Here is a 23719-nt window from a genome sequence, read left to right as displayed (position 1 = left end):
CCATTAATAGCATTTTTAAAAAACAGGGAGACTATTAGAGGGCAGATGGAGCACGTTAAATATAGGATATAAAAACACAAACCATGTTTCTAGGGATGTAAACTATAATGTTTGAGATGAAAATGTACTGAATGGTCCACTGAATTAGATACTATGGAAAATAAAAAGGCTTGTGACTCAGAAGACAGTAATAATAGAACTATCCAAACTAAATCACAGACAGAACAGCATTTTAAAAACCATGATGAAGAGAACATCCCTGAGCTGTGGGGCAATCTAAGCAGCCCAAACTTCCATATTTGACAAGACCTATACCCACATAGGGCCAAGAGGCTCAAGGAACCCCAAGCACAAGAAACAAACAAACAAAAAATCCTATCCAAGCATATCTTAATCAAATTGCTTGAGACCAGTGATGAAAAAAGATCTTAAAAGCAGATACACAACACACAGAAAAAAGGGAAGAAAAATGGCAGATGATTATTGTTAGCAACACTGTGTGACCCAGAAATCAGTGGAACAACATCTTTCAAGTACTGCACAAAAAAAAGCCTATTAAACTAGAATTCTATTCCCTTTGAAAATCTTTCAAAAGTTTTTTTTTTTCAGATATAAAAAAGCTAAAAGACTTGATCACTAGCAGACTTGAACTACAAGAATTCTTAACTGAAGTATTTCAGACAGAAGTAGAATTATATCAAATAGAAATGTGGATCTACATCAAGGACTACAGAGAACAAAAAAATGGTAAAAATGGCACCTACAGGAAGGGAGACTATTAGAGAAGAGGAAGGAGCAGGGGGAGGAGGGAGGGCAGGAAAGTGACTGAAGTATGTCTACGCATGTATGAATATGCCACAATGAAACCCATTATTCTGTATAATTAATATGCACTAATAAAAGAACTGACGGCCATGTGGTGAATACAAACAAGTAAATCTCTTCAAAAAATAATGAGGCAAAAATAGTAATCTATTGTGAGGTTTATAGATATTGAAATACAGTGTGTGGTAAGAATAGCACAAAAGCCAAAAGGGAATAATGGGTTCATACCATTATAAGGATCTCACACCATGTCCAAAGTGGAATCATCTCCACAGCAGGTAAATGGCAATAAATTAAAGACGTCTAATACGAATCCTAAAGCAACCACTACACACACACACACACACACACACACACACACGCTAAAAATCAACAAAGAAGGTAAAACAGAGTCAGATCATAATCTCATTAAATATAACTGGTGAATATATTCCAATTAAAAGGCAGAGATGGACAGATCAGGAAAGAAGCAGAATTCCAGTGCAGATTGCCTACCAAAGCCCACTTTTAACATCAAGACACAGATAAAAACTGAAAGAATGGAAAAGGACTTGTGGGTTCCAATGGCTGATGGATTCAATTTCGTAATTTCTCACAACTGATTACTTTTGATGGGGAAGGAAAGCCCAAAAGCTTTAAAAACACCAAATTAGATTTAAATTGTTTTGGAAAAGAAGAGTTGTGTTTGAGAGATACCTACATACCTACATAACAAATACTACACACAGAATATATTTGGAAAAGAAGTCTAAACATTTAATGTTACATTCACTAAAATGAGCTGGTACTCAGCTGGCTGGGATATTTTTAGTAATTGCTGACATTCTGAGACAAATGAATTTTCCACATGTTCATAAGGAAAAATCAATTTCATATTTCATAATCATCTCTGCTACTTTATGGAAGCTTTGGCTTTGTAACACTTAGGGTTGCCCTTGGGATGCTGAAAATATAATAGGCTATTTAAAAACAGTTATAAATGTCACTCTGTTTGAAGAACTTCATGAATAGCAATTTGGCCTTCGGACCAACAGACCTTCAGAGAATGGCTTAATTGGAATGATTATCCAGGATTAAATCCGGAAGTCTCCCTCAAGCCTCTTCTTACAGGACTCCCCACCACGTGCACTGTGGGGTAGGACTCCGTATTGGTCATCTGGTGACAAGGCTTAGAACAAGTGACCTTCCTGTGCTGGCTGCTTTGTGAACTATGAGCTAAAGATTTCAGATCTCTTCCGTTGAGGACCAGACTTAGCCGTGGAGAAAGTGTTTGTCACTGCCATTACCAACAGCCTTGATTGGCTCCATTTCTTGGTCAAGGGCTTAAGGTTAAGAACATAGGTTCCCATTTGCAGCAAAGGGTTGAAAATGGAGCTGTGAGTTGTGGTTTCTCTCTGACAGGACACGTGAAGACTCACCATATACCCAAGTTGGGCCTACAAGAAGCTCAGCAATCCCTGGGCCAGGTGGGAAGTACAAACACACTGTGGGGGCCTTCTTCATACAGCTTGGTGATTCTCATGGATGTGATGGGGGATAAAGGAAGCCTGGCACCAGAGAATGTACCATGAATGATGCCATTTATGTAAAGTCAAAATATGGGCAAGAAGGGGCTTGAGGAGCTACCCACTATGCTTTATGTCTTTTTAAAAAATTTTTTAGTTGTAAATGGACATAGTACTTTTATTTATTTATTTTTATGTGGTACTGAGATCAAACCCAATGCCTAGATAAGCGCTCTACCACTGAGCCACAACCCCAGCCCTAGGCTTTATTTCTTGATTTGGCTGGTGGCTTCACCAAAACAACTGTGTGTCACAGCTTAACTGATTTTAGTGCTGGAACTTTCCTCTCCCAATGAATTGTCTTGTTGTTGGGGTGGTTTGTTTTTATTAGCAGCCAATGAAATCTGTTTAAGTCACCAGGCATCCATTTTTTGCTGAGGACATGAAGCCCAGCGCAACACCTCATAAACCTACCTTTGGAGGGTATTTTGGTTTTCGTTGTATACATTTCCTTTTCCACCTCTATGCTTTTTGAAATGTTCTACTTCAAGGTGAATTTTAATACCACCAGTATTTTGAGTTACTGAAAATACTTTTCAGGATGAGGACTAATGTGCTTTGCAGTTTTTTAAGAACTATATTATAGCATATAGCAGTAAGATTTAAAATAGTCTGTATCGGGAGACTTAAAGGTAAGGAGATGGGTGACTGGTACATCTCCCCTCAAAAAAGGCTCCCAGGCTCCCAGGATCTGCCCCTTACCACATAAAAAGGAAGTAAGTATTCAAGACTTAGGGAAAAATACCCAACTGATTTTACTGTTAAATATTTTCCTAAGAATTAAATATTCTAAGAGTTGTATTGTGAAGCAGGGGAAGAGACCAAATGATTTGTTCTAATTTTCTCCAGTTACAATGGCCAACAAACTCATATTTTTACACTGTGGAAAATTTACTTCCATGTGTGATGAAGAACAGACCTGGATGGCACCATCAAGGCACAGAGAGACAGCGGATCTGCCTCAGTGAGCCTACTGCCCGTGCCTACCTGGGCGATGAGGACACCCATCTGCTATCACCCTTTCTGACATTTGTACAAAATACCCCGTTCGCTTGCAAATAAAATCCAGCTTCAGGAACAGGACTGTGCTCTTCAAGGGGAGCTAGTGCCAGCCACAAAGAGCCACTAATGGGGAATCTCAATGAAAAGCCAGCCTCCTTTGATCCCTTTAAAAGGGTTACAAAGGGCAATGGTAGAGGTTTAGCACAACTGTCCACAGGTAGGAGCTTTTGTGTATAAAAAGAAAACTTTCAAGTTTAAAAAAGGGGAAAGTACGACAGACAGTGGGGGCGTGGTCTCCCTAGTCCACCCAATGTATACAGCTATGAGGCCCCCGCCCCCTTCAAGGAACCCCTCCACATACCAGCAGGCCTCCAAGGCACCCCCATACCTCCCAGGTGCTGAGGGTCCCTGGAATGTTGTTCCGCCTCCTACATCCGAGGGATGAACTGAAAAAGCAGCAACCAGAAGTGCCAACAGGCACTAACCACAAAAGCCTCCTCTCTGGAGCCAAGACTAGAAAGGGGCAGACAACACAGGACCTGACTTGCAGTCAGACACCTCACTGTGTTCTGAACCACACGAGCAAACTCAGAGTGGGGTGCCTGGACTTCAGCCCTGTTAGGCTATGAGGAGGGGCCCCAATTTCCCTCCTGAGACAGCATCCAAGAAGCCCTCGCATCCCTACTGGGGTGTCACAGGAAGCCCAGTGGAGAGCAAGGAACCCCCGCCCCCACTGCCAGCTTTGACAAGGCCCTTACCTGGTGTTAGTAATAGCCACCTCTCCCCGGCCTCTCAGGACAGTTCCCAGGAGGCCTCGTGGGCAGAGGGGCTCCTACTGCAGCCCAGCAGGAAATGGGGAAAGGAGACATTTTCAACAAATGGGGGCTGAACAACTGGACATCAGCGACAAACGAACCAACCTGGACCTGAACTTCATGCCTCAAATAGACCCTGGAATTAAAAAGAATAAATCTATCTAATTTAGAGAAAACTTCTGTTCTATCAAAGACCTTGTTTCGAGGATGAAGAGATAAGCTGACACATATCCTTCTGTGGACTAACACTACATCAAAAATACATAAAGAAACCTCAAAACTCAACCAACACACAATCTCATTACAAAATGGACAAAAGAAATGGGTGCACATTTCAAAGAGAAACTCTTGGTGTTTTTTAACTTGGGAAGTTCAACTCATCTTTGCTAATAGGTGTTCAGCATTCTCAAGGTGTTCACAGTTTTTCAGTTATCTGTGGTCAACCACTGTCTATAAGTACTAAATGGAAAGTCCCAGAAATAAGCAATTCACAAGTCTTAAACTGCAGGCTGCTATCAGCAGCATGATAAAATTATACGCATGTCAGGCCCAGAATGTGAATCATCCCTGCCTCCTGCAGGTCACTTAGTAATCATTTCTATTATCAAGACTGTCATTGTGTCATAGTGCTTGCGTTCAAGTAACCTTTATTTTACTTAATAATGATCCCAAAGAGCAAGAGAAGTGATGTTGGCAATTCAGACATGTCAGAGGCCATAAAGTGGCAGTTTTTAACTTAAGGCAAGAAAATAAATTCTATGCTGAGGTTGCTAAAATCTATGGTAAGCTATTGTGGACTGCTTACTGCAAGTGATTTATCACAAACTTTCTGTATGCATTGGAAATAACAGAACATATAGGGTTTGCAACTATCTGTGGATTCAGGCATTCACTGGGGGTCTTGGAAGATATCTCCCCAGTAAGGGGGACTATTATATACATACATATTTTCACTCCCCATCACCCATTTATCCATAAAGACTTTCCGCCTCAGGCTTCTGGGCATAAAATGTAACTCTCAAAATACACTTAAGCCAAAACCAAGTCAACCTCAGCAGACTCTAACTCAAGCATAAAAACTCTAGTTTCTGTTGGCATTTGACCACTATCTAGTAAAAGTTCAGAAAATGCTCATCATTAGGAATTAGGAAAACATTAAGGAAGAAGGGACACCCTTGGTTTTAAAGATAAATATATATTTTTCTAAAAACCACTCTATATTCAAAACGTGAGAATTGTGACTGTTATGGTTTAAACATGAAGTGTCCCCCCCAAAATGAATGTGTAAGAGCATCATTTTCAGGTGAAATGATTAGATTATGAAACTTATAAAGTAATCAGTGGACCGATCCACCAATATACATGAACTAGGCAGTAACTGGGTAACTGTAGGCAGGTAGAGTATGGCTAGAGGAAGCAGGTCACTGGCGGGTGTGCCTTTGGGTTTATATTTTGCTCCTGATGAGCAGAGCTCTCTCTCCGCTTCCTGGTTTCCATGTCCTGAGCTGATTTCCTCCACCATGCCGTCCCAACATGATGCTCTTCTCCAGAACTATGGAGTTGGCTAACCATGGACCTCTGAAATTGTGAGCCAAAAGGATATTCCTCTTTTTAGTTATTATTGTCAGGTCTTTTGGTCACAGCAATGAAAAGATGACTATAACAGTGACTTTGCTAAAAATCACTGGAATGAAAAGGTGAGAAGACAACGGAAGACCATGAAAGAACAGTCAAGATCTCAAGATTCAGACCTTAAACCTGGAATTATGGCAACGATTGACATTGTCATTTGACCCCAGGAGCCCCCACAGCAGCCAGGCATCCATGAGGGAGGCTGCATTTACCTGGCCTGGTCAGTTCACTGAAGAGATGAAGGAGAAAGCAGGGGTCATAAAGGCCATTGAGATCCACCTTCACACTCTTGTCTTTAAACACTGATTCCTGTGAGTCCTGAAATAGCCAAAACCAATAAAAATGCATGACTCAACCTCATAAATGTATCAGCATGTCAATGTTAACCCACTGTTATCAAAGCTCAAATTATTTTGAATATTTAAGAGCTTAAAGCAGAAGAGATTCTATAAAAAGCAATGCTTACATATGAAACATATTATGATCTTTAGAATTTGCTTCAAATAAGTTTGTGGGGGAGGGGAATAAATGATACAAGGTAGCCAGTCTGGGTGAGGCGTACCTGGGGCCCAGTCCGTTCTGTACACAGTTGGGCTTTTACTTAATAAAAAGTTAATAAGAAAGACAAAGCTGAGGGTGTAGAGGGAGCCCTGGGAGAGGAAGGGGCAGAAGGCAAAAGCCGAACCTCAGGAGGCAGCAGCCTTCGGTTCAAGGGGAAGTGCAGGATGGTCTGCATCATCCGGTCCCGATCCAGCAGGCGAAGAATATCCCCAACGCTGGGTTGCTGCCACAGCGACTTTCCCAGGCTCCGGCATGTCTTGTGATGTTCCACGGCTGCTGGGCCCCACAGCAGCACCCTAGAGCCAGAAAGGGGAGTGCAGACTGGTCACAGGGACTCAGTAGGAACAGCACTTTATGACACCATCCTAAGCACTTCATGTACATTAATTCACACAATCTGCACAATGCCCCCATGGAAGGCAGTGCTATCACCCCCTTGTGAAAACAGGAAAAAGAGGCAGAAGATTAGGAAAGATGCTTGGTTGGTTACCTCCCAGCTGGCAAGTGGCAGAGCCAGGATTCAAACTTGGGGAGCCTGGCTGCAGAGCCCCAGTTACACCAAAGGCAGAATCCTGAACTCCTTCTGCCCACAGGCCACGAGTGAACAGGTCTGCCTGCATAAGACTTTTAGACTGCCCCACCTGGAGTGTCCATCACAGGTATGTCATGCACACCATGCATGCCACAAACCCCCACTGCAACTGCCCAGAGAGGGCCCCCAAGGCCTTCTGCCAAGAAAATGACAGGCCTCTCTCTCCTCACCCCCACCTCCCAATTTTCCTTCTTACCCTATCTACCTTCTGGATGGACCTACTACTGTCAGGATGCTCCTAAGCCAGCTCTGAGGAGGGCCACTTCCCTGCTCTGAAATGTCAATCAGCTTTCTGCCATCTCCTGGATGGAGACAGTACTTTGGGGAACTAGAAGTGCTTTTATGTTCCTCAGCTCCATGGAGCCCCATGAGCTCACTTCCTTCCTTCACACTCTCCTGAGAGCTGAAGGGAGGCTCTCATAACCTAAGCTAGCTGTCACTGCTGCACAGCCTCACCTGCCCTTCTTGGCTCTCTGAGTTCAAGGGTGATCTGAGACAACACGGACAGTTAGAAGGGCTCTTTCTTCATGGTAATGAGATTTATGTCTGATTTGCCCTCCTCTCTCACTCAGGTACACAGGGACTGTTCCGTTCCAGGAGAGGTACAAATGACAGAGTACCAACCCCAAGGTGAGAAGGGAAGGGGCCAGTGCACAAGGGGAAGAATGGGTCTCTACATAAGACCTGGGTATTCTTGACAGAATGTCTCTCTTTCTTTGGGATGGTGGCAGCTTCTGAGCTAATACAGCTTTCAACTTTAAGCAAAGTGAAGCAGCTCCTGGGAGCCCAGGATATACAGACAGAGGAAGAGTGACAGATAGGGGCGGAGGGTACAGAGAGACACTTGCAGGAATGGGCAAACAGAACAGACCTAATGTTCAGGCAGCCCTCTTCACTCTTCTCCCCAAACCCCATCATATGTCATTCTACTTAAAGAGAAGCATGAAGAGAAAGATTTCCATAAAAATTAATCACATGAGACCTCTTAGTCAGGAGTGTGTCTAGGGGCGGGTCCTCCACTAACAGGCACCATCGGTCAGCGGGGGAGGCCCACCAGCAGACCCAAGGCAAGGCCAAGCCTTGCCTGAGTAGCTCGTGCTGGAGTTGTGCATGAGCTAGAGGATCTGTCTCCGTCACCCTGAACTGAGAATTGAAAACCAATGAGAAAACTCTCAAGCCTGGGATCTGCTGTGTGGAGAGGCAGCTGCACCATCAAGGCCAATGCCCTCAATGCCTGCTGGTCCCAGCACATGCAGGCTCCGTCACTCACCTGAAACTAATGAGGCTGAGCTTGTTCTGTTCATACGCCCGGAGGAGAAGTAAAATCTTCTGATCTGGAAGTCAATGAGGCTCCCTTTAGGAAGCTGAGCTCCTTAAACACACCATGGGATACACCCCACCAGTTCTCAACCCTTACCCAAGATGCTGAGGGTGGCCCTGTAGGCCCCAAGAAGCACGGCAAAGTGGCTGCTCTCACAGACAGAGGGGCACATCCTCACCACGGTCGCCATCAGGTCCACCAGTGCTTCTGGAAGAGAAACACCAAAATGCTCAGCCCTGCAGAGACACATACATTCAGCACAGGAGTAGCGGAGGGCACATTCCAGGGAACATCAAAATGCTTGAAATAGCCCCCGAATGATTCTGGGATTTGGACCACTGTCCAGTCCCTTTCCTGTTTTGTAAAATAAACATATCTTCATAGTAGCTGTATCCCTAGATCTTTGACAAGGCTGAGGACCAGTCTCTGTTCATGCCCCCTGCACAATTTTAAGCCACCCAAGATTTTTAAATCCAAGCATTTTCCCCTATGGTTCTTGTTAAGGTTTGGCTCTGAGGTGTCTCCCAAGAGTTCCTGTTAATGCAGGAATATTCAGGGGCAACCTGATTACATAATGAGAGTTGTGACCAAATCAGTCCATCCTAGTTTGAATGAACTGGCTGGGTGGTAACGCAGGTGGAGAAGGTGGGTCACAGGGGGTATGCCCCAGAAAAGGTGGATTTTTTTTTTTCTGTGGGTCCTTCTCTTTCAACTTCCACACTCTTCCTCCATGATATGCTGCCTCAACTTGGGCTCAAAGCAATGGAGTCAGACCAGCATGGACTCAATCTCCAATGTCATGAGCCAAAATAAACTTATCCTCCTCTAAGTTGTTCTTGTTGGGTATTTTTGTCACAGAGATGAAAGGCTAAATGACACAATTATGCCACCAAAATCTATATTATTTCTATTCCTGCTTCAATAAAGGGCACAACCCTTTTTAATGTATCTATTACCTATCATTTGGGTGACAATTATCTTCCACCTGCAGTTCATTACTGACTGCCCCTGTGGAGATTTCCAATGATCTGAGGTGTTGATTTTGCTTCTCTAAATATTCAGTGTGGCTTTGAGGGGACAGGGACTGTCAGACATCTTTTTGGACATCCTCCATAGCCAAAACCACACTTGGGACTCATGGGCATAAAGTAGCTGCTTAGTCAATGCTTCTAAAGCCTGGCTTTAGAAGAGCTGCACAACAGTAAACTGCCAAGGAGCAGGTTTCAGCCCTTCTCCCTCGGTAAGTTTCAATCTTTCCATTAAGAAAATTCACACAACTAATCAATTTCTCTCAGGTTAGAGACCCACACCCCTCACCTTCCCTAACTCCCAGACACTAACACTGGCGCATAATACAGTACACGACCCCTTAAGCCTGATGAGGCCTTTAAAACAGGTCTCACTGTTGTCTGAACTTATGGCAGCAGTATTTCTTTACTCTGGATTTGACAGAAACAAGATATTCTACTGCCATTTTCGTAATACTTGTTTAGCTTTGAAAACCAGTGGGAGAGAAGTTTTGATGACACAGGAAATAAAAGCTGCAACTGAACTGGGAAGGCTGTGTGAGAGTCACCTTTTACTTGACTGTCTGGGTTTCCTTCTTCCTCAGATGTCAGCAGTGTTGGCAAAAACAGAGAATGCTGGGTGAGCATCATGTGGACCACCGGGAGCTGGATGAGCTTGGTGTGCACAGTGCTCTCCGGGCCATACAGGAGCTGTGTGGCAGCACAGAGGGTCTGTAGGAAGGTGTGGTCCTGATAGCGAAACCTGGGAGGCCAGGGTAAAAGGGAAAGAGTTTCAAGTTAGGGAAGTGTATTCTACAGGAAACTATTTTTTTTTTCCTCAAAATTCTAGTAAGATTTTCAAACACAGCACAAAGTTGAGAATGTCACAGTGGATGTGCACATACCCATCACCTGGGTTCTACCTCTACCACGGCATCATCCTTGCTAGCCTTGTTTCTCACTGTCCACCACCACACAGAGACGCTTCGGAAAACAAGGTGGGACACAGTGGGTTTACAGCCTGCACCACTGATGACAGGGACACGCTCTGAGAACTGTTACTATTAGACAGTTTTTGTCATTGCACAAGCATCGCGAGTGTGCTTACTCAGACAGCTACTACATCACTAGGAGAAACAATCTCATATGGAACGCCATCGTATATAGGCCCATTAGTGACCAAAATGTCTTATGTGGCATAGGACCCAATTTTCTTTATGACATAAACACCAAACAAACTTCCTGTTTAGTTGAAACACCAGGAGGCAGTGGAAGAGCTGGGCCTGAGGAGAGAAACCGAGTGCTGCCCAGCCCACCCTGCCAGCCAGGCCTCTCGCTTGCTTCCTTCCTGTTGGCTACTCAGGCTGGAAACTATGACTTAAATCCTTCAAAACCACTACAGAGACAGAATATCCATAATCTAGAAAAAAGCTTTTTTAGTTCTAAATGAATAATGTTAAGAATCAACTAATTGCCAGGCATGGTATAGCAGGCCTGTAACCCCAGCAGCTTGGGAGGCTGAAGCAGGAAGATTACAAGTTCAAGGCCAGCCTCAGCAATAAGTAAGCCAGGCCCTAAGGAACTCTGCCTCAAAATAAATAGATAGATAGATAGACAGACAGATAGGACCGTGGATGTGGCTCAGTGGTTAAGTACCCTGGGTTTAATCTCTAGTACCAACCCCTGCCCCAAACGAAAAAAAAAAAAAGAATCAACTAAGTTAAGGTAGGCACTCCATACTCACAAATTAACCAAAGTTGGAGAGAAAGCCATCACAACATAATGATCATCTATAGTTGTCATTAACCTGGATCCTCTTTCACTTCTTTCTCTCCTCTTGTGAGAGAGAGTTTTCTCTGACTAAAGTTAATGAATGATCAGGAAAATGAAAATTACAGGTATGGTACAGCATCATTTCACAACTATGTGACTGCCAAAAACTAAGGAGTCTGACCATGTCAAGTGTCAACAGGACATGAAAAATGGATTTACACCCACACTGCAGAGAGAGCAAATTCACTCAACTGTGGAAAGCAGTATGCACATCGAGGGACTCTGCAGGTGTGCCTACACTAATAGCCAGCGTGTCCTCCTAGCCACAGCAACATAAGATACATGTGCTAGTCTAGTCAGGATTCTAAGGGAGAGACTTGGGGAAACAGCCTAATGTCCGTTGGTAGAGGACGGGCTACATTAGTGCAGCATCTAAAGACAGTATACTACATAGCAATAAAAATGAATGACTTGGATCTACATGCATCAAGTTCAATAAATCAAAAACAACTGGGTGAAACAAAAGACGGAAAAAGACATCTGTGTAAGATACTAAACACATAAAACATTACTGATAAAACATACACTGACATGTAGAATGTGAAAATACAAAATATACACGAACAAGACAAAGCACAGCCGAGAACAGTGGGGGAAGGGAGAGAAAATGAATTAGGACAAATTTAGTATAGGCATAAAAAACTGTCATCATGGATCAAATCTGGATGCTATTACTCTTTGCACGTTTTGGTATTTTAAAAATATCTCATTTTTCAAAATGTTGCTTCTTTCCTCATCATTAAAGTCACCCTGCATGTCAACAGGCAAATCATTTCATTTCTCCAACCATCTTTATCTTTTAGCTCTAAAAATGAGGCAACACCTGCTCTTCCACTTGTATTATAACAAGCTATATAAGAGTTTTTTCATGATTAATGACATTCACACCTTTATAAATGATACCAAGTAAATAAAAAAATCAACTTACTTGAGTCCCTTTTTCACAAATTTCTGCCAAGTACCAGGATCAACTTCATTAAGTGCACGCTATGAATAAAGCAAGCAAGAAATATCATGAAACATCAACGTGTTTTAAAAATATTGAGAGAGGTTCTGGCTGTACAAGTTTTAGGAAGGCAGCTACCTCTCTGAGTCTGATTCCCCTTCTATAAAATATCTGACCAAAGAGTTGAAAAAGAGGAGCCCCGACTCCTCCCCTGCTATAAGTGTTTGATCCTTCCCAGCGGCTCCTGTTCTAGTCCCTTAAGGTCACTCTTGATGAGCACAAGATAGTTTAAGTTTGGGAGGGCAGAGAGGAGAACCTAAAATGTAGACTATGGATTGAAGTTAGGGTTTCCAGTCAATATGAAACAGCTATCCAAATAACCTCCAAAGCACACAGGCTTCTGGTGCCTGGTGATGTTTTTTAACTTAAAACAAAAACAACTCGTTATTTTCTGCTAGGAGTTCTGACATTTTATTAGCATGCTCCTCCTCACTGAATGGGGAAAGAAAAATTCCTGAGGCATCCTGCTAAGTTTATCTTAGTCTACCATTTCAAACAGCACTAAAGGATTTGCAGTTAGTCTTTAATTAAATAGCCAAGGAGAACCACTTGTGAGACTGGGTACATGCTGGACAAAGGGAAGAGGGACATGGAATTGAAGGATAGATGCTGGAACCAGAGAGACCAGTTAACAGCAGTTCATGCTTAGGCTGCTGCCTCGCTCCACCAACCTGGCCATGCTGTGGAGACTTTAGTGCCAGAACCAATGGAAGGAATCCCAGGGGCAGCTGGCACCTTGGTCAACTCCTACTCAGTACACAATAGACTTCACATTCCCACAATGGATGAGTCCAGAAAGCAGAAAGCATCATTTAACTGAAAGAAGCTACTCTACTCATCCCATTCTAAATATGTTCTCTCTGCTCCAGCAGTTCCTCTTTCAGGTATTCAACTGGACAAAAGCGATCAAATGTGCAAAGACATACCAAGCAAGATTCATCACATATGCTTTATGATAATACACTGTACTCTTCCTAACAGCAAAAACTGGAAAGCCACTCATAGGTGCAGCAATACATGTTGCTGTTCACCTACCTGGGAATGACCACTGTACCAAGACCAAGGTCAAGGCAGTGCTCAGTCACTGGCATGGGAAAGAAATTTCAAAATATGGTATTATGTTAAAAAACCAGACCAAGGGCTGGGGTTGTGGCTCAGCGGTAGATTTTGTGGGAACGAGCTGCCTAGCACAGGCGAGGCCCTGGGTTCAATCCTCAGCACCACATAAAAATAAATTAATTAAAGATATTGTGTCCAACTACAACTAAAAAAATAAATATTAAAAAAAAAAAAACAGACCAAACCAACAGCTAAAATACCAGGCTACATACAGCATGCACAATATGATTCTATGAAAACCTAAAATTACACTTAAGTTTTATCTCATGAGCACATACACGCACATAGATATATATATATAGCAAGATCTCTGGAAGGATGTACACCTAACCTATAGTAGGATGGCCTCTAGGTAATGGGAGACTATTGATTTTCTTCTTTGTGTGTTTCACAATGCTTTATATTTATAATGAGTGTGTTTTAAATTTAGTTTTATAGTCACAAAACCAGTAATTCCAAATTTTCATGTGACTAGGGAAGGGGACGTAGGCATCATACAATGGAGAAGTACTCAGCAACAAAACATAACAGACTACTCATTCCTACAACAGACGAGTCCATACTATGCTGTATGATTTCAAGTCTATGACGATCTAAAACAGGCAAAATAATCTAATGCTGACAGAAATCAAGAGTGGTTGTTTCCACCAGATGTGGAGATGCATGCCTTAATCCCAGCTACTCAGGAGGACAAGGCAAGAGGATCACAAGTTCAAGCCCATCCTGAGCAACTTAGTGAGATCCTGTCTCAAAATAAAAATAAATAAAGAAAAAGGGTCAGGGGTATATATCTCAGTGGTAGAGTGCCCCTGTTTCCAACCCCAGTACTGGGGGTAAAAAAAAGAGTGATGGCTTCAGAGGGAAGCACATTTGGGGAAAAAGCTCAGGAATCATCCCCAAAATGAAAATCCTAGACAGGAGTGTGGGGTACACAGGTAATATGAACTATACTCAACAGTTGTGTATTTCATGATACATAAATAATATCTCAACTAAACAAGAGGGAAGGAAGGCACAATCCAGTGCCTGTCCCATGGCTGGGCAGAGGGGAGGCCCATGAAGTTGGGCAGCACTCCCTTGGCTCCATGGCCAGTAGGCACTTCCTGCCTCCACGGCTCAGCTCTCCCGGTCTCAGGCATGATCCTCCCCTCTCAGTTCTGCCATGTTTGAGTTCCTTAAATTCACAAATCTGTGGCATAAATATTCATAGTTTCGTAAAGTAACTAAATAAGTACATAGCTTAATCTATGACCTAAAAATATATTTACCACATACTTGTTCATTATTACCGCTTTTCCTATAATTACTTTAAGTCTTAGATTCAGAGTTTAATCATGAGTCTAGGACTATTAATGCAATTTGATACCAAGCATCGAGAATAACTCATATACTTATGCTAAACTTTGGGATGTTAATTATTTCTTTGCAAAATATAGTATTTTTCAGAAAGGACACTTTGATAGAAGGGAACAATGACCAAATATTTCCTATTGTAATGAAAACTATCAACCGACAGACTCAACAGTTCATTGAACCCTAAGCACAAGAAACCTGAAGAAAACTGCATTAAGATGCATCATAATAAAATTGCTTTAAACCACATTTCAATAAAAATAAAAATAAAAATAAAGTCCTAGAGGGCTGCAAGTGTAGCTCTGTGGTAGAGCACCTGACTAGCATGCATGAGGTCCTAAGTTCAACCCCCAACCCGGGGGGGTGGGGAATCAGCCAGAGGGAAAATGATACAACAGGATGAAAAATAAAATTACAAACTAATATCCCTCATGTTCTCAGAAGCAAAAATACTTTATGGAATATATAAAACATTAAAATCAAATCACATGTATATAAAAAAGATAATGCATCATGATCAAGTATGTTCATCTCAGGAATGCCAGGTTGGTTAAACATTCGATACACAATTAATATAATTTACCTTATTAACAGAAAAACTAAAACAAAGAACTTACCAAAAATCTCAGTAGATACAAAAAAGCACTTGACAACATACAGCAGTTGCTCCTGATGTAAGACAGTTCATCAGTTCCAGGGCTGCCCATCTGCCACTCTGCCTGGACATGGCCCCTCTTATGTCCTACCATACTACTTGGCTGGAAATGTATCTGCAAAGCTTGGTTTATCTAGCTTACTGTCCCTTAAAGGTGTCATCAGGATTGTAAAAAATGACACCTACCAACAACTCGGTTAATCTGAGCAGCATCTGCCTCTCTTGCTCCTGGGTACTGGCATCACCTAGTTGGCTACCACTGAAGGACGCGAGCAGCCACTGCATGCAGGACTCTAGCAGGGTCTTCCTCCAGGCACTCAGCTCTCCTGAGGACCCCTCCAGGGCTGTGGAGACCGCGTCTGCCATGAGCCAACTGTAGCAGGAGACCAGAGTTGCAGAGTTAGAGGATTTAATCCAACCTTGAAAAAACCTACAAGGGAACAATGCCCTGAATCCTGTTCCCCATCCTAGGGACCACAGGCTCCCCACAACTCTTAAACATCAAAGATGCACCATAATGTTCACAACCAACAGTATCAGCAGAGAAAAGGATATGTTTATGTCTAGACTTTATCTAGATCAGAGTCCCTCCAAGTAGGCACTGAGATATTTAAGGCCGGATAATTCCTTCTTGTAGAGGGCTATCCTGTGCATTACAACATATTTAGCAGTATCCCAGCCCCCTCTGCCCTCTGGATACCACACCCCTCACCCCAGCTGTGACAATAAACAAAGTCAGACATTGCCAACCAACCCCTGGTGGGAAATCACCACCAGTTCAGAAGCTCCCGGAGATGTGCCTGCTCCAGCATGGGCAGTCAGAAGGAGAGTTCTTGTCAGAACAGCTCCTCACCAACCAGCACAACAGGACAGCAGCTGTTTTTCACTAACTTACTTCATAAATACTAAAGAGAAAAGTGAAGCTGAGAGGAGACCAGCCATCTAACGACCCCTGCCCTCCTACCTCTTGTGACTGTTTGGAGTCTGAAGCAAGCTGGGCAAATGGCCCATGAGCATTCGGAGACTTTTGGCTCTTGCAAATGGGACCAGCTGGGCCAGAGTTTCCTGAAGCAGCCCAGACTCTGGGGGCCCATTAGTGCCGAGAAACCTGTCCAGCAGCTGTTTCCACAGGGTCTTCCTCAAGACAGAAATGACAGCAGAGGACACTAGGACAAAGACACCATGCAGAGGTCATCACACAATGCTCAATTGAGCCAGCCTGGACAGCAGCCAGCTGCTGTTAGGTATCCTGTGATGTCACTCTGGTAGCCTGAAACAGGCCATAGCAATAGTACTGGCATCAAGGAAATCAGCAAATGCTATACATCTGCCTCCACCCGGGGCCAGCTGTTAAACGTTTCCATCTCATCAGTCAACATTCTTGACAAATGCTAGAGCCCAGTGTGCCATGTATGCCCCAGATCTAAGTTCATAAGACCATGAGTACTGAAGTTCTGAACTAGTACGGGACTCGTTTTCCAAGATGCGGGAGCAGGGAGGGTGCCCAAGGAAAGGTACATCAAGAACTCCTGGAGGAAGGCTCCTGCCTGAGGGTCTGTCTTGGTTTCTAAAGCATCTTCACATTCAATACAAAGTTATACAAAACAGGCAAAGCAGCAAGGGAAAAGGCATTTGAGCATTTAACAGAAAAAAAATGAACTGAATTCGAGGTAATCAGAAAGTACATCAGAACTGAAACCAAGCGGGGTAAAGAAAAAAGAAAGCCGGAACCACACTGTCCCACATGACACTAACTCACCATCTCCCCTGGAGGTGGGGACAGTGCAATAGACAAGGCACGGCCTAGTCCTGAATGAGTCCTCAATTTGGCAAGACACAGCCCCAGACCCCAACTACTGCCCAACCCTGCCCCTTCACACAGGGTAACAAGGGGGCACCAGGGCTATGCTTTATTCCCTAGGTCAGGAGAGGTGGAAGGGTGTTGGGAATTTCTCAACCTTCCTCAATCCACAGAGCTGGTCAGATGCTGGAAGAGCAAAGAGAACTAAAGCACTCAGACCAGGATGCTGAGGGATTTTAAAAGGAACATGTACCTCTCCTCCTCAAGCCCCTGACCTGTAACATTCCAGTTGCCCAAAGCCAGCCTTCTCCATACCTCTCGCTGGACGCACGAAGAGGCCCTGAGTCCTGCACTGAAGGTACAGATGGATGAGGGGAAGGAAGCTGTCCAGATCCTCCTGCAGGTGGAACCCCACACTAGCCTGCCCACACCACAGCTCAAACCTCAGCAGGTGGGTGCAGCTCTGCTGAAGGAGCAGGGCAGCGATGCCAAGGGCCGCCTGTGTCCGCCGGGCCAGGCAATAGTCAAGCAGGTCGGTTGCCACCACGGAGGCCAGCACAGGGTCTCTCTGTAGAGTGTGCAGGAACACGGAGTCCAGTTCATCCACAGCTAGGGTTGGGAGCAGAGGCCCCAGGCCTCTCACATACTCAGAAGACCAGAGGAACTTGTGGCTCTGTAGCTGGTCCTGAGGGCTGCCAGTCAACAGCTGCACCAAAGTCTTTCCGAGAGCGCTCAGGTGTTTCTCCTTCCCAGGGGACTTCGTGGGTCGCTGGGCCAGCAGGTGGGCCTCAGGTAGGTCCAGCAAGGCCAGGGTGACCTCTCGGAGCTGGGCACCTTCCATGTATGGGTGCAGTTCCTGCAGGGCCTTCAGCTGTGGTAGGGTCTTGGGTAGTGATGTGGGTGGGCCTGCTCTCCTGGCTCGCAGCTCCCTCAACACACTTTGGGTGATGGCCTCTGAGTACCTGGCCAGGAGGCCAAGCCGACCCATGTTACGAAGGATTGGGGCGCTCACCACCAGCAGCTGAAGGGCCCCTGTACTGAAGTGGGTCGCCAGGAGCTTCACGAGGATGGGGCTGAGCGTGTGTGGGGGCAGTGCCTGCTGCTCCAGGGCAAGAAACCAGCCCTCCAGTGTCGGGTGTCTGAGGATGGCCATTAGCACCTCATCCAGTGTCTGAAAGACAGAGACAGTGACATACTTCATATGAGGCACAGGGTCAAGGAGGAGTCACAGCTGCCAGGGAGCACTCACTGCCATGAGAGTGAGGAGGAGGCAGCGCTGTAGCCCTACTGCTGACCCACTGGTCGGGAGACAGACTGCTCCTCCCTGCAAGGCATTGACCCAGGTTCACGAGCATGTCTGATGCAACCAGCCAGAGTGGACTTACTGTACGGCAAAGCCGCTCTCCCCGGCCACCCAATGCAGAGGGTGGGCCACACACAAATGCAAAATGTGATTAAGATAAGCCACCTTCTGGTCTCCCAGAAGCCTTGCCCTGCAAAATCTGGTAGAGGGATGTGGTGTCTACCGACAACTGGGATCAAGTGGTCACAGCTCAGACCATGTGTCTTGGGAAGGTGTCCTGACTGAAGTTAATCCTGCCTCCACCTCAGGACACTTGGCCTCATGGGACTCTGAGAATCTAATTCTGGCCCAACCAAGTTTAAAGCACTGCCCAGAGAGCAGCTCTTGGCTAGTTGGAGAATGACTTGGTTCAGCTGTCCTGTGGAACCCTGCTGAACCTGACTTCTGGACAGGAATTCCTGTAGTCCACAGGGACAGGAATGCATTTTCTTACCTCATTTTTCTTAAGGGAGGAGCCTACCACCTTCCCAACAGAGCTTTGCCAGTTGGAAACAGGGAAGACACATCTCTCAGACGTCAAGATAGAGATCAAAATAAAAAAGTTGTCTCAAGAAGACTATGAATAAGGAACTTGCTTGCCTTTGCAGCCCAGCAGAACAGCTACATGGCACACTGTAGAACACATACCCGACCCACCTCAATAGCCTGCTGCACAAGACTAAAGACAGGAGACACAGGCTGCTTCTCAGAGCACTGTACTTCCTGTGCTCACAAAAGGGCTCCCACTGCCCATTCCGGTCAGCACAGGCTTCCCAAGAGGCTCACAGCATGTGATGTGAGGGGGTGCTTGCGGAGGGAGGGGGTGACTGTGCAGAGGACTAATTGGAAACCCCCCCCTGGTTGGGGGTTATGAGGTCAACATCTCTGCTAAGTTTTCTGCATTTCACTACTGTTCTTTAGTAAACACATATTTGTAATCAGAAGCACACACACAGAAAGCCACTATCTATCCCTCTCTGTGACCTTAGGGAAAAGGCTAACAGGCTGCCTATGAAAGAGGTGGTAGTACCTGGTCATCAGCCAACTCCAGTGAGGCCACAGACTCCATGTCCAGAAAAAGGTCAGACTCGGCCTGGGCGGCCTCACACTTCTGTCGGTTCTGGGCATCCAACTGTTCACAGTGGATAACCAAGAGCCTCAGGAGGTCCAGGAAGAGCTGTAGGAGGGGGGGGCCCACACTTCTGCCCAGCTGTGAGGGTGAGAACGACATGAGTCTCAGAGAAGGGAGGGCTCCTGGTGACCCAGCAGTGACTTCCAGGTCCCTGGGGTAATCAGGAAAGAAAAGAAGACTCAAGGGAGCAGGCTGAGATGCCAAGGCCTTTTACACACAGTGTTTGTGTTCGTGAACAACCACCCTGAGTCGTCTCTCAAATGAGACACCTGTCTTCGTGATGTGGGTGAAACACAAAGGATTAGTTTGGTTAAGGGGGATGAGACAACCTCAACCTAACCTGGAACACTATACACCACAACAGGGAAAAGCTCAATGGTCAGCTACTGGATTAATCAACTCAGGAAAGGAGGGGGCCTGCCATGCTGCTGACCCAGTCTACTCTAAGAGGGGCAGGGCTACCCCATGCCAAACTGTGGCCGCATCTGCTGCCAAGAGACATGCTGCTGCCTCTGCACGCCTGCTCCAGGAAGGAGTGGCCAGCATGGGGGAGACACAGCTGGGTGTCCAGATTCCTGAGTCATAGGCCTGCTCTGTGGCCCCAGACCATTAGAAATCCTGTCCTGTGGTGGGGACCAGCTCCAAGGCCACATTCCCTGCAGGTAGAGCGCTGGGAACACGAGGGCTGGAAGACAACACTGACCTGGCCGAAATTCTCCACAGTGGTCCTGAGGCAGAGCAGCACCTGCTTGGCTGAGCGCAGGACTTGGTGCTGGGCAAGGTGTGGGATGGCAGCCTGCAGCCGTGCCTGGATGCACTCTTCCAAAAGTGTCTGGCTCTCATAGGCCGTCTGCAGCAGGGCAGAGAAGCAGGAGGCCTCTGGAGGTGCGTGGGGTACAGGGCTGCTTAATGCCTGTAGGAGCTGATGGAGACAGCAAGAGACAGCATAAAAGACAAATTACCATGACATAACGCAGTGCGTACAGGTGATGAACTCAAGGTGACACACGTAACAAAGGACACCTCATGAAAATCATGCTAAAGACTGAAAACTGTGTGGCACTTTAGTAGACTTAATTCCAACGCTACCAGCCCCACATATTTTCCTAGAGTGTGTTTCTGCTGACAGAGCATATGGCATCTAGAGGAAGGCACAAAGACCCTGCAGAGCAGAGCCCTGTGCCACACAGACAAGGCTTTAACTATAGGATAGATGATCCCCGGAAACAGAAAAGCCCAGACCAGATGGGTCCTTGGAGCTACTTGTCTCCCATGAGCCCAGGGACCCGTATTTTGTCAGAAGGACAGGAAAACAACAAACAGAATGAAGGGAAATTTCTGGAGCCAACCTGTCTCAAACAGAAGCCGTTCATTTCTTCTGACAAAACTGCCTACTGCCCTCTTTATTTACTCCACATAACTTTTGTTAGCATAACTCCAAACACTTAACTTCCTCAGGATAATAAACCCAATGTCACACATGCCCCCCAAACTCAGAGGTTTTCAAAGTGGGGTTCCCAGACCAGCACAGCAGTACCACCAGGACAGGCTGAGAAGCACTGATTCTCAGGCTCCACCTGGGACATGCTGGGTCATGCTGTGCATGCCAGCCAAATCTGAACAAGCCCCAGGGAATTCCAATGCACCCTGAAAGTGGGAGCCTCTGTTGTACATACACAACTGAGCAGGGACGCCAACACTGAGTGTCCAGAAGAGGCAGCACAGAGCATCCAGCAGCTCCACACTAGCAACCAACCACCTGGCCAGAAGCTTGGCCTCTGTGCAGAGCAAGGTGGCAGCAGCTGTTACCAACATGGGCTCTAGAGCCAGAATGCTGGGACCAAATCCTGACTCTAACCTTGGCTGGCTGTGGGCTCATTCTGCCTCAGTTTCTCCATGTATATAAAGGGTGGTAGTAGTCTTGACCTACTTCTCAAGAGTTGTTGTTAGGATTAAAGGGCTTAAAATACATACAGTGTGCTTAGTATGGGGCTGGGAATGCACTAATAAACAGAAAACATGCAATTAGTGTGGCTACTGTTCAGAAGAAAAGGGCCCTAACCTGTCTGCTTTCTCAACTACAGTGAAATTTAATGAATCCACAAAAAATGCATACAGCAAAGTTAACTGGCTCCACACGGCTTTTATAAATACTCTGCCCTGAAGCTAGAATCCCATTATAACATAGCCTCCACCAAAAAAAAAAAAAAAAAAAAAAAATCCCAGTTTAGCAGAATGAAACCTGCTAGGGACCTTGAGTGAGCAGGTCTGCCAGTGAGCATGGGAAATCTAGGAGAATGCTAAGGTTCACAGAAGACAGTGTCAACAAGTCACACACCAGTCAGTAAACAAAAAAAGAAAGACAACCTACTGTCCTAAGCTGAAACAGTGATAAGCCAACTGTCATCACTATGGAACCAGTGGGAAATATAATCTTGCTGGACACTGAGTCCTCTGTGTTTCAGTCATATCAGCTGAGCAGCAGTGTCACCACTTAGCGTCCTCTCTTACATAGGGGAAACTTGAAGGTTAGCAACTTCTCCCTGCAAGCTGTACAGCAGTGGCACAGGCAGCTGTGGCTCATAGGAAAAAACCCTCTGCAGGAGCAGCGATCACAGACATAGCTCACCCAGGGCTCTCGGGCCTGCTCTGGGATCCAAAGGCTGTAATATCTGCTAAACCTGGAGAGCTGAGGGCAGCAAGGTGGGCCTGGAGGCTCAAACTTGTCATAAGCCTGGAGGAGAAGACACAGAGCCAGGGGGTCCCTCTGGGTGTGGAGGAGGTCGGTCAGCACTGCTGTCAGATACGTCACGATGCTTTCCCCTGCAAAGGAGCAAGATGCGTGTGGGAAAAGGCCGCCACAAGTGCCTTCCTAAGGGGCACCAAGACTACCTTCTTCCACAACTATGCAAGACCCAGAAAAATTCAAGCAATTCTATTAGGAGTCACATGCCCACATGGGGAGGTAGGTATTACAGCACAGACTGTTGTAAGCTCTACTCTATAAAACAGACAGTTCATGGTCAGATCTCAGGTCCTGAGGCAGGGAAGTGGCATATAAGAAGCAAGTCCAAAGCCACCTGGACCTAGGACTTTCTATGGTTCACTAGGCCCTTCCCTCTGCTTCCGCACATGAGCCCCCTCTTGTGGGTAGAATGGGGCTGGAAGGATTTGTCCCTTCTAGGCCACAACATCTCTTCCTTAATTGTCCACTCTCTCCCCTTTCCAGTGATCCTCAAAGCCACATGTTGAGAGGGCACAGCTCTAAATCAAGAGCAACCTGGATTCCTGAATCAAGTACTGGAAGACAACCACTGGGAACAGCCTGTACTAGATTATGACACTAGACCCCTGACATGTAGGGTCTGACCTATTACGGTAGCAAAGCCTGGATTGTCCTGTCTAATTACACCAATGCGACCTGTGGATGCTTCCTTGGGTCTGAGTTGCCTGGAAAACCCAGGAAGTATGAAGGACTCATCCTCATCATCGGGATATCAAAAATAGTAAGCTGGGCACAGTGGCACATGACTGAGTCCCAGCAACTCAGGGTGGAGGCAGGAAGACCACAAGTCACGGCCAGTCTCAGCACTTGCCTCAGGACCTATATGCTGCACTCTGAGCTCTGCCAGGTCGGCAAGCAGTTATTAGTCTGGTGGGTCTGAACTCTTGCTGCCTGGGGTTCTTAGTGTTCTTAGTGACTGTTTCTAGAGCCCCTGCAATCCTACTCCTCAAGACCCAGCTGGCCCAATGCCACCAGAATAGCAGGTACAGGTACCTGCTTCATTTTCTGTCCCAAGGAGCAACTTATTCCTGGCTTCCAGGGCTGCAGGGACCACCGCACTGAATGGGAATGTGAGCAGGATCATGTCTTCATTTAACAAGAATCCAACTTCCTCATCCAAGCCTTCATTGCCCTCCACCAGGACGTCCACCATGTCCAGCACATCTGAGACAGAAGACAGGAGAAGGGAGACCAACTGAGAGAAGAGCCACCAGAAGACCCCAGTCAAACAGTCCCAGAGGAAGGGAGAAACAAATCTCAACTTCTCTTGGGGGAAAACACTCAATATAGTCAGATTCTAAACAAAGACATTGCCTAAGAAGTCTTTATAATCTCTGACAAAATGCAGAATATTCAGCCAAGTTGAGAACAGA

At 45.6% G+C, this 23719-nt stretch overlaps 1 protein-coding gene across 1 annotated transcript in view; it reads right to left on the bottom strand.

Annotated features, from left to right (window-relative positions):
* The window catches only part of Urb1 (URB1 ribosome biogenesis homolog), a 69199-nt gene that overhangs the window by 11283 nt on the left and 34197 nt on the right, over positions 1-23719 (bottom strand). Inside the window, exons 18-30 of the mRNA XM_027929313.2 lie at positions 23340-23510; positions 22191-22384; positions 20265-20483; positions 19460-19639; positions 17403-18258; positions 16251-16452; positions 15473-15659; positions 12082-12140; positions 9890-10083; positions 8410-8520; positions 8263-8326; positions 6525-6696; positions 6052-6157 (exon numbers count right to left, since the gene is read on the bottom strand). Coding sequence (XP_027785114.2) covers positions 6052-6157; positions 6525-6696; positions 8263-8326; positions 8410-8520; positions 9890-10083; positions 12082-12140; positions 15473-15659; positions 16251-16452; positions 17403-18258; positions 19460-19639; positions 20265-20483; positions 22191-22384; positions 23340-23510 — 2715 coding nt within the window. The remainder of the gene's footprint in view (positions 1-6051; positions 6158-6524; positions 6697-8262; positions 8327-8409; positions 8521-9889; positions 10084-12081; positions 12141-15472; positions 15660-16250; positions 16453-17402; positions 18259-19459; positions 19640-20264; positions 20484-22190; positions 22385-23339; positions 23511-23719) is intronic.

This window comes from Marmota flaviventris, chromosome 8 (assembly GCF_047511675.1).
Source record: "Marmota flaviventris isolate mMarFla1 chromosome 8, mMarFla1.hap1, whole genome shotgun sequence".
In the NCBI taxonomy this organism is placed as follows: Eukaryota; Metazoa; Chordata; class Mammalia; order Rodentia; family Sciuridae; genus Marmota; species Marmota flaviventris.
Note: the sequence above shows the minus strand (reverse complement) of the source record. Positions and strands in the feature narration are given on the sequence as shown.